At 37.5% G+C, this 15,526-nt stretch overlaps 1 protein-coding gene across 1 annotated transcript; it reads right to left on the reverse strand.

The window, feature by feature from the left end:
- Positions 1 to 5,104: 5,104 nt before the first annotated feature.
- On the reverse strand, positions 5,105 to 14,141 carry LOC145579148 (DNA-damage-repair/toleration protein 111-like). The gene is made up of 2 exons (XM_081636414.1): positions 13,100 to 14,141; positions 5,105 to 5,581 (listed from the first exon to the last, which is right to left on the reverse strand). The coding sequence occupies exons 1-2, from the start codon at positions 13,958 to 13,960 to the stop codon at positions 5,288 to 5,290; spliced, it is 1,155 nt and encodes a 384-aa protein (XP_081492540.1). The 5' UTR covers positions 13,961 to 14,141; the 3' UTR covers positions 5,105 to 5,287.
- Between the last annotated feature and the right edge of the window lie 1,385 nt (positions 14,142 to 15,526).

The following is a 15,526-nucleotide window of genomic DNA, read 5'->3' on the forward strand; positions in this document are numbered from 1 at the left end:
AGGCATGAACGAGGTTTATGAGTTTTCCTAAAACTCATTGGCGACTCCTTACTAGTTTCTTACAAAAAAGCATAATGATAGGATCAATTCTAATTCAAGGTCCCCCAAACAGTCAGGAATTCAAATCCTAATACACCCTAACAAGTGTAAAGTCCTACGCTTTTAAAGGGACATGGACATAAAGGAGAACGATCCCCTACGATAGGCACACCCTCCTTACAAAGTAAATAATTCAAATTGTTGTATTAAAAAAAAAAAAAAAAAAAAAAGTGATTCTCTCACAATCAGCTACTAAGAATCCTTTAATGAAAAGACTGTAATTTTATAATTGGTTTTTTTAGGGTTTTTCTACATTATAACCCTCTAACTTTCCGTTTTGTACGATGTGCCCCCCTTTTGATAAATCCACGCTATAACCCCAAAATACATTTGGTTTCTATATGGTAACCTTGCCGTTATCTCGCCGTTAACAAATTCCGTTAGTGGAGCCCATTCTTCAGTTAATAATATTTATTCTATCGATTTGCGTGTTGGAAATTGTTCTGTTAAACGTTTTTAAGGCTATTTTGGCCCTTACAGATCCAAATTGAGCTTAGATTTGGCAAAAAAAAAAATAATGTAAATGCCTCGTTTTGCGTATTAAATACGTAAACATGCAACTCGAGACATTTCTTAATACGCAAAAAAAAAGGCGTTTACATGATTTTTTCCCAAAATTTTAGCTCAATTTGGTTCCTTAAGATCCAAAATAGCCCCTAAAACCTTCAACGGAACAATTTCCAACACGCAAATCGATAACAAAATATTATTATGTGGAGAGTGAAGCCCGCTAACGAAATTTGTTAACGGCGAGATAACGGCAAGGTTATCATATAGAAACTAAATGTATTTTGGGTTTATAGTGTGGAATTCTCAAAAGGGGGGGCAAATTGAAAAAAAAACAGAAAGTTAGAGGGTTACTATATAGAAAAACCCTTTTTTTTAAAGGTAAGATGAAAGATCCTACTGAACCAACACTAATTTAGGTAAAAATACCCATGCTACACGGCTCAATCAGAGTGGGACATGTGTCATCCCAGAATAGGCCCAATAAGAACCACTTACCAGTTGACACATGGAATTCCCAATCAGCATAGAAAAAGGCGGCCTTTAGGGCCCAATTCCCGAGAAAGCTGTATAACAGCGCAGCCCACCAAATCTAGGTCAAAGTGAGCTAAGAAAGGGCACATTTTCCAATGACCCTATAAATAGAGAGATTTCCCCCTTTTTAGGGGCATGTTCATTTATTACACCACAATCAATTCTCTCACATCAGAGAAATCTCTTGATTTCGGAATCCCAAAAGATCTCACTTTACCTTTTTACACTTTTTTACATTCTTCGACCGGTTCTTACTTAATCGTCGGAGGCGGAGCTCCCACCACCCAGAGTAAGTATTTATAAGAGGCGTGAAAACGGAAACCCAAGGTGGCGCACCCTCGCACGGGGTTGTGCGCTCGCGCAAGGGAGCTGCGCGCGGCACGTGGGCTGCGTGCCCGCGCACTTCTGGGTTTCTTCGACTTCTTCATAGCATTGTGCGCTCGCAAATGAGTCTTCGTATGTGCATGCAATATCTTCATGATAGTCACTAAGCATGGCAGATTCAAGTGAGCTTGACAGTGGATTCAACACCGCGGTTTCATGAGAGCGCGGCTTAGCTTGAGAGCGCAAGAGCTAGAACTTGGAGCATGCCACTTTCTCACATCTTGAGTTTCCTTCATTCTATAAGCTCGCTCCAAAGGTATCTTCCAACTTAGTAAACCACCAATATCAAGACCCGAACCTCGTATAATACCTACAACCACAAAAAGAGAGCAAATAAAGGAGAAAACACTAGAAAAACCATAAAAACACAAAATAAGAGAGAAAAGGGAAATAAAGAGAAAATGCATAAAAACTAAGCAGTTATTACTGAAGAAAGCTATGAAAAGAAGGTAAAAACAATCTAAAAACTCATCAAATAAGTGTCATTTATGACACTCATCAGTGGTCCAATCTCATAGTTACACGTGGCCCAATTAAAGGGTGACACATGTCCCTATAGGAAGATGACACGTGTCAAACACAAGAGCATCTGAAATGAGAGAAAAGGGTCTCTTTATATCAAGAGACCCAAATCCTGAGAAAGTCGCAAAACGGCGCCCCTATGGACGCGTGCCTCCACCTGATTGTGCCGCTAATCAGAACGTGCCATCCTAGGTTACCAAACCCTATAGGGCACACTTTTCCACCCCTATAAATACCCCAATCATTTATGATGGGAGGGGTCGATTGAGACATATTATTCTAAGAGCATTGAATAGCTCCAACTTCTCTCTACTTTCTCTCTCTACATTTATTCCGTTTCCGGTCACTAATTTGATCGTCGGAGGCAAATATTCCGTCAACCAGAATATTCGTTGTTTTGCAGGTGTCCGCGTCCATCAAATCGTATTCAAGACCAGTATCCCGAGGGATTCCAAAAATCCCCGAAACACTTCGTATTTTATACTTTGAATTGAGATGCAATACTATGTTTTTGTCTAATTTAAATCTTATATGGGCACATTTTCTCTACCTTAGAAAAAGAAAAAGTTCATTAAAACAAAACGACTATATTTTACTAGTTTTGAAACCAAACCATGTTTATACGTGTTTGAGAATGACAGCTTGTGTTTTGAAAATTTGAATACATCTACACTTATTTTCTCACAACATTCCACCCACATCCTTCCAATAACAGATTCTCAGCCTCACATATTTCTCTGATTTCCCATGATCAAACCATGTTCTTTAAATTATGAGAAGGTATTGGGTGCGGACGAACACACGAACTGTTTGGTGCAGAAGGCTTGGTTGATATATTTTACTTGTTGGCTGATGTTTCATTTGTTGGCTGATATGTTTTTTGTGTTGGCTAATATATTCCTTTTGTTGGTTGATATATTTTTTTTCTTTTTATTGGCTGATATCAGACATCATTTGGCTTTTATGTTTCTTTAGTTGGCTAATATATTTTTTTTGTTGGCTGATATGTATATTTTAATTGTTGGCTTATATGCTTCATTTTGTTGGCTGATATGTTTATTTGTTGGATTATCAGTTGCTTTTGTTTGTTGATATCATCCTTTTGTTGGCTGATATGCTTCATTTGTTTGCTGATATGTTTCTTTTGTTGACTTATTTGTACCTTTTGTTTGCTAATTTCATCCTTTTATTGGCTGATATGCTTCTTTTGTTGGATGATATGTTCCGTCTCTTAGCTGATAAGTACCTTTTTGTTGACTGCTATTTTACTTTTGTCGGCTGATATATTACTCTTGTTGGCTAATAGGTTTCTTGTGTTAACTAATACGTTTTTATTAATATCTCAGATGTCCCTAATATTGACTCATATCATACATCAATTGGCTAATATGTACATTTTGGTAACTGATATGAGTTATTTGATGGCTAATATAATACTACTCCGTACTACATTTATTTCTTTCTCTGTCCTCTTTCTCCCTCTTCCTCTCTCCTTCTTCCTTTCTCTTTGTTTCTCGCGCCACCTCCCACCCAAGAACCAACAACCTCATGACCCTAACCTCACACCACACCCAACCAACCACCGCCCTAACCTTACGCCACCACCAAACCGCTGTTGCCCTGCTACGAGCCACCACGACCCCTCCCTTGTCGCTGCTCGTAGGTCACCGCCCCTCCCCTGTTGTTGCCTTGCTACGAGCCACCATCCCTCCCCTGCTACGAGCACCCTACCAGAGCCCAGCCACAGCCACGGCCAAACGCACAGCCAGGCGGAGTGCCAACCACGCAAACCAGCACGGAACTCCACCGACCAACCGTTGCTAATTTAGGCTTAAAATCGTCATCATGTCACCTTCGTCTTCATCGTCATGTCGTCATCCACCATCGTCGTCATCATCATCGTCGTCTTCGAACGCACAAATACTTGGGTGCAAGTGCCGCACCTAATAGTTTGTGTTAAATTATTATTTACTCTTAATAAATAGGAAAAATTGCCACTATTTATCCCAACTTTGCCTCGTCCGCCAATAATAAATCCCTACTTTCGATTATTCACCATCACTCCCAACTTTATATCCTATTAATTTCTATATCACCCAACCGATCATCCAACCTAATATTACAGGTTACAAGACACGTGTCAGCTTATAATTGGCTTAAAAAAAATTTTAAAAAAAAAAACAAAAAAAACCCCCAAAAACCACCCGTGCCCAGCAGCTGCCATCACACCCAGCCTCCCACCCCTATCCCGGAAAACACCACACCCCCACCCCCACCCCGCCTAAAAATCGGCCCCATCCCCGAAAACCCCTCCCCCGCTGCCGAAAAACGGTGCCCAGCCCTCCCCCTCCCTCGAAACCTACCCCTTCCCTTCCCCCAACCCCGAAAACCCCTCCCCCGCTGCCGAAAAACGGCGCCGAGCCCTCCCCCTTCCCTCGAAACCCACCCCTTCCCTTCCCCAACCCCCGGAAACCCCTCCCCCGCTGTTTGAAAACGGCGCCGAGCCCTCCCCATTCCCTCGAAACCCACCCCTTTCCCTTCCCCCACCCTCGATTTCACCCCCTTCCCCGACAATCAGCCACGATAACCGACTGTGTGGGTGGTTTCGAGGGTCGGGGAAGGGTGGTGGAGGACGGTCAGTGGTTTTTGGTGGAAGTCGGAGGTTGGCCTATTGTTTTCCGGTGGAATTGAGGGTTGGGGTTAAGGTTCTGGCGAGATTGAGGGTGGTGGTGGTGGTGGAAGTGGCTGTGTGTTTTTTTTGAAATTTTTTGTTTTTTGTTTTGTGTTTTTTTTAAAAAAAAAATTTGAACCAATCAGGTTGCAACACATGTGCAACTAATCACAAGTCAGCAAAATTTACCTCTTCAACCGGTTCCAAGTCATTTGGGGTGCAATAGAAATTAATCCCATACAAAGTTGGGAGTGATAGTGAATAATCAAAAGTAGGTATTATTATTGGCGGACGAGGCAAAGTTGGGATTAATCAGGGCAATTTTTCCTAATAAATAAATGACTAAGAAACGTTTCAATGAGGAAGCAATTGATCAAAAAGCCTGAATTGCATATATAACTCTTGTATAAAATAGGTAAATAAATTAATTTAACAGTTATGACTACGAATAAGAGCTAATAAAAGTATAAGCAAATATTTTTTTACACAAGAAACAGCCTATTTTGACAAATTACAAAATGTTGATAAATTAGTATGCATCTTCTGGACCAGCCTACACTTGCGAAATCCTTAAAATCCAGGAACCTCTGCTGGTAACGGAGCTAATTCATTTTTGCCGAATTTCTCTTCATCGTAAAATGTGGCACGTACCACTCGCCCTCCAAAAAACCTGCCATCAAGGTCAACTAAAGCCTTGGTTGTTTCCTCTGATCTCTCAAACTGCACAAAAATTCTCACAGCTTCATCAGATGGGAAGTTGGACTCCGTGATTTCGAATATAAGCACCCGAGTAACTGTTCCGTACTTTGCACACTCCGATCCTACTTCTTCTTCCAATTCATCATCTACCTCACCAGGACCAACCTTCAATAACCATAAGTGAAACGAGAAAGTGGTTATTATCACACAAGTGAGATAACAAAAATAAAAAAAATAAAGGTATACAGAATGTCTCAGAACATTGTGAATAAAAGATGCAGGGAATTGTTACTCTGTCACCAATATTTTAGGCACTACATAAAAGCATAAAACAGTATCAGGTCAGTGACATCTTACAAAGAACCATTTAATTCTGAAGGTTAATCAATGATTGTATTTCAATTAAGGTTATTCTCCACAATATGTTGACACTATAATATAAAACAGAAGGGGATTAACAAGACTTTAACCAGAAAAAGCAGATTTATAATATAGTCGCCAACTCACAGAGTTTCACCCCAAACTTCTCTAAAATCTTCTTTAAATGTCAAAACACACCTTTGAAACATTATTTTCATGAAGTCATCTCTGAACCTAAACCAGCAATACAAGCACACTATTAAGTTGGATCAATCATGTCAATCATATTGCATCAATGTTGTTTATTTTCTTTTCTATAAAGATGCTGGAAACTGGAGAGAACAGGAAATAATTGACAGAGTAAAGAGAAAACAAAATTAGGATAGTGGATTCTATTGATAATCCAAGTAATCACACAATACAACCTCCTTACTTTCGAGAGGTAAGGGCTCTCCTACAAGGAAAAATAAAGAGGAAAATTCCAAAAGGATATTCAGCATACCCCCAAACAGCTTAGTACAACGTATTTATATTCAAAGGCCTCTAACAGAACTCATAACAGAATTCACTACTTCCCAAGCTTCCCATAACAAACTCCTCTTCCCAGGCATCTCATAGCAAACTAGTGTTGAATAACTACTCTACCCTTAGGTAGTTTTAACCACCTTTGGCGCCATTCTTGCGAAAATAGGTGAATAGAATAAAAGGCTTCTGATTCCTTGCATTACCCCAGCCCAAAGCTTCACCTTGTCTTCAAGGTGAAAATCTGGAAATCTGAGTGTCATTACCTCTGTAGTCCATATCTTCATATGTGGCCTCATACTCTGGTAGTTGCTTCCATTTTAGTAACACTTCCAGTTCCTGCTTTGTTTCTGACCCCCAGTAAGGACTCTGGTTCAACATCCAGCACTAACTCAGAAGTTAGCTGAGGAGGTAGTGCAGAAGCTTGTTGAGCAGGTCCCAAGGCCCTTTCTATAACTAACCTTATTACAAGCAGGCGACATGTGGCTTAACCTCTATATATTGGGATGCATTTTAGCTTGTGGATATAACAGTGGTTAGAATTCCTCTCTCTTGATGGGTGGATTTAGTTTGCAGGTGAATTTGGGTGGTGATGGTGGTGGGTGTGAGTACTCACCACGTTCCTCCCTCTCTTGATTCCCTTCTTTCCACATGGCTCATAATTGGAATCAAATGTAAAGCTCTATAAACTTCTATAGCCTCTAACAGCAAACCATAAATACCAAAATGTGGTCTTACGCAATACAATCCTAATTACATTCAGATAGAATCAGGCAACCCTCTTCCTAGATGAGATCAATATAAGTGTCTTCTAAATTATCCATGTCGAGCTCTACAAAACTAAATGCTAATTATGTTTAGCTCTAAACACAAGAAAGATGTCCACTAGGAATTCTAGGATGATGCTGCTAGAGATTCGTTTGATTACAGCACTAACAATGGCAAAAATTAAGAAGGAAGATGATGATTATAGTATTAATATGTGAATTACACTAAATTGAACGATAATTCCACTTTTGAGAGGTAGATGCTCTCCTAACATGAGCTTTCGAGAGGCTCACTCTCTCCCTATATCAAACTTCACAATATTTTCAACATATCTTAATTCCTCCTAATGAGGTCTATTTATAGAAAATCCCTCTTAACAAATCTCTAGCTTATTCCCCAAACTACTACAAATAGGCTATGACTAACATACCCTTCCCCTAATATTGATTCCTTATAGATGCTAATTATAACAAGCATTCATGGTAAAATGATACTAGAACCACAGCCTAGAGAGAAAAGTTTAAAGCATAGAAAAGAATTTATTGAACAAGGTGCTTTTGAGCTTAGATGCAAACATACAATACAAAATCATCAAGATCATCACCAACTTGACTACCTTGTAGCATATTGAAATGTCCCAAATTGGACAGACATCATTACTTCTTATAAAAATGTTGAAATTAAATGTTTAACAACCCCTTGAAAAATAACAATGAAGCATCAACAAATAAATTGTATTGGTACAAGTTATCACCAAAAATATATGAGCATTAGAGCTCAAACATACTTATCTACAATAGCTATTAGATAGAAAAAATGGAAAAATATTACAATTCAGTAGCCAATGGAACTTCTGTCATCACTAATTCAAAGGAATAGACCAGTACTAGATAACTGATCTACACATGTCAAGCAAAAGACAAGAAGGCATCTCCATAACATAAAAATGTGTGTGTGTGTGTGTGTGTGTGTGTGTGTGTGTGACAGCAACAACAATCAAATCTAGCAAATAACTTTGAATGGCAAGATTGGCAACCATTACGCAACCCATGGTGTCCAAGAGTATAAAACGTTAAACTCGATATCAGCTTCCACAATAGCGATATTCACCAATTGTACAATGCTCCTATTGAGCTATTGATGAAATCATTAGCAGCCTCCAAAATTTAATTCTAACTCCCACAAATCTATCAGACTAGCATAAGTTTTATACTTTATCCATTCCAAAAGTATAAAGTAAATACCACAAGGTAAAATTGCATGTCGATGATATTCGAGAAGGGCAACAACCCGAAATGGGATTGAAACTCCTAACACAAGCTCAATTGAGAAGAATTCCATAGTTACAAAAACTCCACGTAGGTTTGGAAGACATAGAGGCAAGTCAAAAGCATTGTAAAAAAGGCTTAAGGCACACCAACGCGTTTCAAAGTTCCCTGCACCTAAGGCGCCCCTCGTTGAAGTGAGGCACATATAATAAGCAATACTCCCTCCATTTCGTAATAATCGCAATAGTAGGGTGGGCACAAAGTTTTTAGAAAATCATAAGGTAGCTGGGTAGAGTTCAAAAAGGGAATTTTTAAAATATAAGTATAGTTAGTGGGGATATATTTAACCGTAAATAGGGGAGGGAAATGATAAAAAAAAGTAGTGTAAGTGGGGTTGGAAAGAGAGAGAAATAGTAAAGTATTAGTTGGTCTTTATCAAATAAGGAAGTGTTGCAATTATCATGAAAAGCACGAAAAAGGAAAGTGTTGCAATTATTATGAAACGGAGGGAATATAAAGTTTCTAAAAAAAATGGTTTGCGCCTAGGGTGTAATGCGCCTTGCTGTGCCTCATCAAAATCGCCGCGCCTAGACCATAAAAGGAGCATGATCCTTTATCCCTTAGACTTTTCAAACACTGGTGACAAGGATACACCTATGTATTCTTTACCGAAAGGCTATGAAATCTTACTTCTAGAAAGTATGAACCTTGTACCTCTAAGAAAGTTTTGATGATACAAACTCCAAATGGCTTAAAGCCATGAAATCTAAGATGAAATCCATATTTGAAATTTCAATGTTTAACTTGGCTGAAAATAAAGTTGTTAAGATAAAGTGAAAAGCTTGTTTAGCGAAACAAAAACATTTATGTTTTAAAGCTAGCTTTGTTAAATATTACAGACAAAATTCACCAAGAGGATTTATTGAAACCTTTTCTTCATTTGCTATGCGCCTATGCTAGAACCTATCTATATACATCCGACAATTGCAAGTTGTCATATGTACGAAACTGTACGAAACTAAGCAACAGATATCAAAGCCATCTTCAATGGAATTTCAGAAGGCATAATGTATATGAAATACCTAAAGGGCTTTGTTAATCAAACTAATCATATGAATGGAAGGTATGCAAGCTTTAAAATCCATTTTGGATAAATTTAAGCATTGAGTTAAAGTTTTACACTTCAAACAAGTAGTTAAAGTAATTTATAGTTCAAAAGGAATGCTTTGGGAAATCTTGTGATAACAAGGCTAGTGGGGGTAATTTTATGTCCTTTGTAGTACATGTCAATGAAGATATATTTCTATGTCGAAACCATGCATATCTAGGTAAGGTGCACTGCAGTGTAGCAAAGAACATTCGTAAAGTACCTTGAAAGAACTAGAAGAATGTATCGTAGTAGAAGATGATTTGGTTGTTAAAGATATAACTAAGCAAACTTCATCTTATACATTTAGTCTGAAAGGAAAGATGAGCAAAGCTTAGCATAATTCACAGAATACCTTGTTAAAGATTCGACAGAGGTGGAAATGTGGATATAAATATTCATTATTGAACTTGATGTTACCCTAAACAAGTACCAACTCAACTATTCCCTATTTCCAATTTGAGACTATTAGTGGATTCATCGTTTAAGTCAAGAAGCAAAGGGAGCACATCAAATCCAATGGATCTTCTGTGAAAATTTCACGTCCTTGAGTTTACAATTTAAGAGTTGCAAGAGAAACACCTAAATGGCAAAGTTGCTAACTTGTATAACCGAACCACTTTAGCTTATACCTTAATCTAGAAATTAAAATTAAAGCATATATGAAGATATGGATTAAATCTCTAGAGGCAATCTAGATTATAACTCGTAGTTATAATTGTAAAACATCTATGTTATATTTTTTTTATCATTTAATGAACTTAAAGTTCCATGTCATTTAATCTTGGTTTAGTATTAAATTAATGTCCAAATTTAATCTGTAAATTTCAAACAGGTCATTGAGATGAGGTCTTAAATGAAGGAACCTTATAAAGTGAACCGGAGATTTTAGAGTAAAGAAGTTCCTAACCTAAATCATTGAAAATGGACACTAATGATCTTTAAATGGACTGGTTTTCATGTTGTTTTATAGTGTTGTACCATGGGCTAGTCGATGAAGTTGTCATAAATCAATTGCATGGATACTAAATAAGAACTTGTATTGGACATACCACCATCATAGAATGTTGTACGAATTAAAATTTCACAAACATATCTCATTAAACTATCATAGAATGTTGCTTATCTAAGTAGTTCATTATTTGCTTACATCTGGATTAGTATACTTTGACATTGCTAAACTTCGTACAGAAAAAGGAGATAATAAAGGCAGTGCTCGATATTTAGAAAGACAGAATTGAATGTACAAGATTGGGATTGTTCTTTGAATATTAGGATCATTGTCTTATGGCCTCTCGAAGAGTGCAAAATGTGAAATACATACCCGCACTCAAATAGAATGTTGAATAAATATTTGTCTTGATGGTTTAACTCATGTGTTATAGATAAGGATACATGATAATCTTACCTTATGTTCAAATAAAAATAAAGACAATAAGTGGGAATAACTATATACATTTGTTTATAGTACAAGTGGGAGATTATTAAATTATAGTCATTAAATAATGTACATAACTCTAATTAATAGTTTATTGGACTATATTCGAACTTCGATTTAATAATCAATATGTTTAGCAAGAAACTACGGTTGAATAGAAAGTTTAATGTAATTGGGCTTACGATTAACTTAAACTGATCTTACACACACACAAGATGGACCGAGCCCAATTAGTATAGAGTGGGCCAAATGAAACAAGGCCATCACCGGCAGTGGGCGTGGTAGTCCAACCATGTATATAAAGGAAAAATAAGTCTTCCTTGATTGAATAAAAAATTGGTAAAGCAATAATAGGTAATTAGATATATAGAAAATTGGTAAATTCAATTAGACAAACATTTTATCCCTATTCCAGAGAGAAACAAAGAAAGAGAGAAATAGAATTCTTCCTCTTCCAATTGATATAGGCTGTCACGTTTCTTGTGGCAATATAGTGTGTGTACAAGCCGTTAGAGGGATTGCAATTGGATCATAACCCGATCGAATCCCTACCAAAAAGGCACGCATCAAAAGGTATATTAATAGTCCCATTAGATTCATAGTCAATGTGTGTATAGATTCTTTTGATGTTTTTCTACAAAATATATTTATATCAAAACCCATTTGGCCTAATTATAACTATATAATTCGAATCCACTAATTATCGATACCTGATTATGTGGTACCATAGTTCAATAATGATTTTAAATCCAAAGTTCCTTTTCTACTATTTCGTCAATAGCAGATTATTCTAGTTTTGTTTGCAGACTAGTATTAATAACTAGATCAATTAATAATATCACCAATGTATAAATATGCTTCAGGCTCAATGAGATGATAAAGCCATAAAGGAAATGACGCGCTTTGATGTGCCTCTTTAAAGCGAGGTGCACAATAAACAACTACGAAAAATTGCTTTTGCGTGCCACAAATGCACCTCAAGTGTGCCTCACGCACACCTTGATGAATTCATGAGCCTCGCCAAGAGCGGATAAATAATTCGAACGATATATTTATAATTAGACTAAAAAATAATGTTTAAGATGGCTATTGATACCACAGTTAAGATTTGAATTAAATACATATACAAGTTATACACATTAATTATAAACCTAATAAGATTATTAATATGGCTTTTGGTACATGCCTCTTTGATGAAAATTGAATTATCCCAATTGCAATCCCTCTAACAGCACGCACACGCACACGCACAATCAAGCCGTAGATTAACCTCTCTTTCTCATTCTCGCGGGGATGAAAATGTAAATCTTATTGAAATCAATAATATGCAATACATCTAAAGATATTATTTCTTAACCGACTTTTCAGTAAATCAAAGGAGACTTGTTCTTCCTTTATTGACATAATTGCACAGCCACTCTCACACACACAACCTAGGGCGTTGCAAGGCTTTGTTTCATTTGGCCCACTCAATTCTAATTCAGCATAGTCCATACTTGTGTGTGCAACTCTATAGGATTATAAGCCCAAATGCCTAATTACATTAGACTTACTAAGCAATAGCTGTTTTCGGCTAAACATATTGATTACCTAATTAAACTTATTAAATCAAAGTTCATATCCAATCCAATAAACTATTAATTAGAGTTATAATTCTAGTGGAGCATAAAGTATTGGGCCAATCTACTAGTCACAACGGACGAACCAAACAACTTAAATCTTTTACCATGGACTTTCAAGATTATTATTCAACGCAGTACCTTTTAAGGCCATGTTTGGCAAAACGCATTGTGGGGGTAGTTGATGGTTGTGGTAGTAGCTCCTACATTACTCGTGCTATACACTCAAACTTTTTATTAAGTAGCGGTTTGAATTGGTCAAACCACTCAAAACTAGTTCCGAACACGACCAAAGTCAAATGTGCAAATTCATCAAAAGGGACTCAAGACAAACATAATGCACATTAGAAAGCTACATCTTTTACCGCCTACAATGCAATATAATGATTATAGTGATTGATTCATTGACTGAATGCAATATAATGATTATTGTGTGTTTTCGACAATGGCGTCAGACAGGCAGCAGAAGGAATAGCATATCATCTTTGACTTTATAATCAGGAATACACAGGCAGAATAAACATATTTCATTAAACGAGTTGGGGAAGGTAGATTGCATACCATGTTTCTCAGAAGTAAAACTCGGGTAGGCGGCCCGTTAAAGTTGACACTCTTTACCTTCTTCTCTTGCTGCTGCTGCTGCTGCTGTTGCTGCTTAGTTTCACTAGCATTGACAATAACCCCAGCTCTCCTATCAGTCTTCTTGGCCATCAAAGGAGTAGTAATTCCTTGCTCCAACTTCCCCAAACCCTGGCCTTGCTTCCACCCCATTTTCGCCATCATTCTCTGTGCCGCGGTCATTTGCCCTCCCGCCCCTACACCCAATCCAACTGTATCCGATTTCCCAATAGCAAACCCATCCACACTCCCACCCGGAGGAGACGGGGAACGAGGCGGCTGCCCACCACCACCACTACTACTCATTGCAGCCCGCCGCCTCCACGCCTCCTCCCCAGAAATACCCACTTTACTATCCCTCTCATCCCTATCCTTATCCTTATCCTTATCCCTCTCCCTCCTCTCCTTCTCTCTCTCCTCCTCCTCCTGCTGCCGCCTCTCGAGCTCCCGCTTCAGCTCCGCCTCCCGCGCTCGCCTCTTCTTCTCTCTTCTATACTCCTCGTAATCATTGGGTCTCACTGGGTCGTACTCCTCAACTACGGATGAAGTCATCCCCACCAATGCCGGTTGCAGGGCCTCTGATGGAGGGTATTCCGCAGGTAGGGTTTTAAATGGTTTGGGCTTGCTGATAATCGCCTGAGATCGGATGATAGAAGGCGGTGTGGTGAACGCTGGCTTTCGAAGCGTCGGAGGAGCCATCTTCGCGCTGCTTGACCATACAGCGCTAGCCGACGGGTTAGCGGGTTTTTCAACCTCAGTAGTTGACGACGGCGGCGGAAGATCGCCGTATAAACCACCCAACATTATTTGAGAGAAAATAATTTAATCAAAGTGATTAACTTAGGTGATTTCACGAAGCTGAGAAGAAATATTTCATGAATTTGTAAACTATTATTCAGAATTTGAGATGGTGGTAAGCGGGTTATGGTTTCGTTATGAAAAAGGAGCAGAAACCGAGAGTATAATTCTTCACCCAAATACGTAATTCCAAGGACTCATTTGGTTACATTTGGGAATTAGGTCTTATTTGTTTGAAACTTTTGTCTAGACTTATCCTAAAAATAGAGTCATTTGTAAACAGTTATCTGTGTTTTTTTTATTACTATTTATTAAAAACTATGTAAAAGTGAAGAAAAATTTGGGTAGCACTACCCAATAACATTTTTCGTCCAAAAAAACGTTAATGGGCACACTTTTTCACTTTTCCCACTTAATTAACTCTCCTAATTTCCTTATCTCTCCTCCCTACTTAACTTCCCCTGAACCCTAAAAATTAAAACCCTTAAATTTAGACATCCTACCAATTACAATGGTCAAGTAGATATCCTACCAATTACAATGGCCAATTAGTAATTAAAATGCAATTGAATTCAATCTCAAATTCAAAATAACCGAAACTTAGAACTCAATTGAACACTTAAACCCTAGAAATCAAAACCCCAAAATTTATTTGAACTCATAAACCCTAATCCGAATCACTAATTTACACCTAATTATCCTACTTGCATTCAATTAAAACTTGTAAACAAATGCAATAAACAATGAATTAAAAGGAAAATGTGAAGCATTACTTGAAAAATTGAGAATTTGTGTTCAATTGATTGAGTATGTTCTCTTGGATTTTTTGAGTGAGAATGGAGAGGAAGTTAATTAAGGAGGAGAGAGAAGGTAATTAGGGGAGTTAATTAAGTGGAAAAAATGAAAAGGTGGGCCTAATAACTTCTTAATTGGGTAGTGGAGTTAATTAATGGGTAGTGCTACCCAAACGTTTTGTAATTTCTGGGTAATTCTAAACAAATTAAAAAAAAATGGGTAGTTGTTCACAAATGACCCTATCTTTAGGGTTGTTCTAGACAAAATTTCCTTATTTGTTTACCTTATTTTCACTTATTTTATTTTATTTTATTTTTATGAGAAGAGAAAGGGTTTATGAAAGATAGTCAAACGGAACTTACAAACAATTCCTAGAAAATATAAAATTCCAATACAAGTACAAATCACCTTAAAACTAGTTACATCGCAAATTCGATCAACGATCGCCTTAATAATAAACTTCAACTAAAGCAATACAAACTGTGAGTTAGCACTAATTCGGCTTGAGATCCACGGATGAGTAGTTGTTTGGGTGAAGAAACTCATATAGCCTTATAGATACTTTTGGAAATGATGAAACCCTAAATCTTCAATCTTTAGCACAAGAACAAACAAAAAAAATAAGCCTAATACTATCACAAAGATGGGATCCATTTATTGAAAGCAATTAAAAAGTTTTTTGGGGCTTACCACCGATAAAACCACCGGTGGAAGTCCTTACAAAAATTTACAATTTAGATCAGAAGAAAAGAGATGGAAGAGAAGAGAAAAAAGGAG

This window comes from Chenopodium album, chromosome 14 (genome assembly GCF_948465745.1).
Source record: "Chenopodium album chromosome 14, dcCheAlbu1.1, whole genome shotgun sequence".
In the NCBI taxonomy this organism is placed as follows: Eukaryota; Viridiplantae; Streptophyta; class Magnoliopsida; order Caryophyllales; family Amaranthaceae; genus Chenopodium; species Chenopodium album.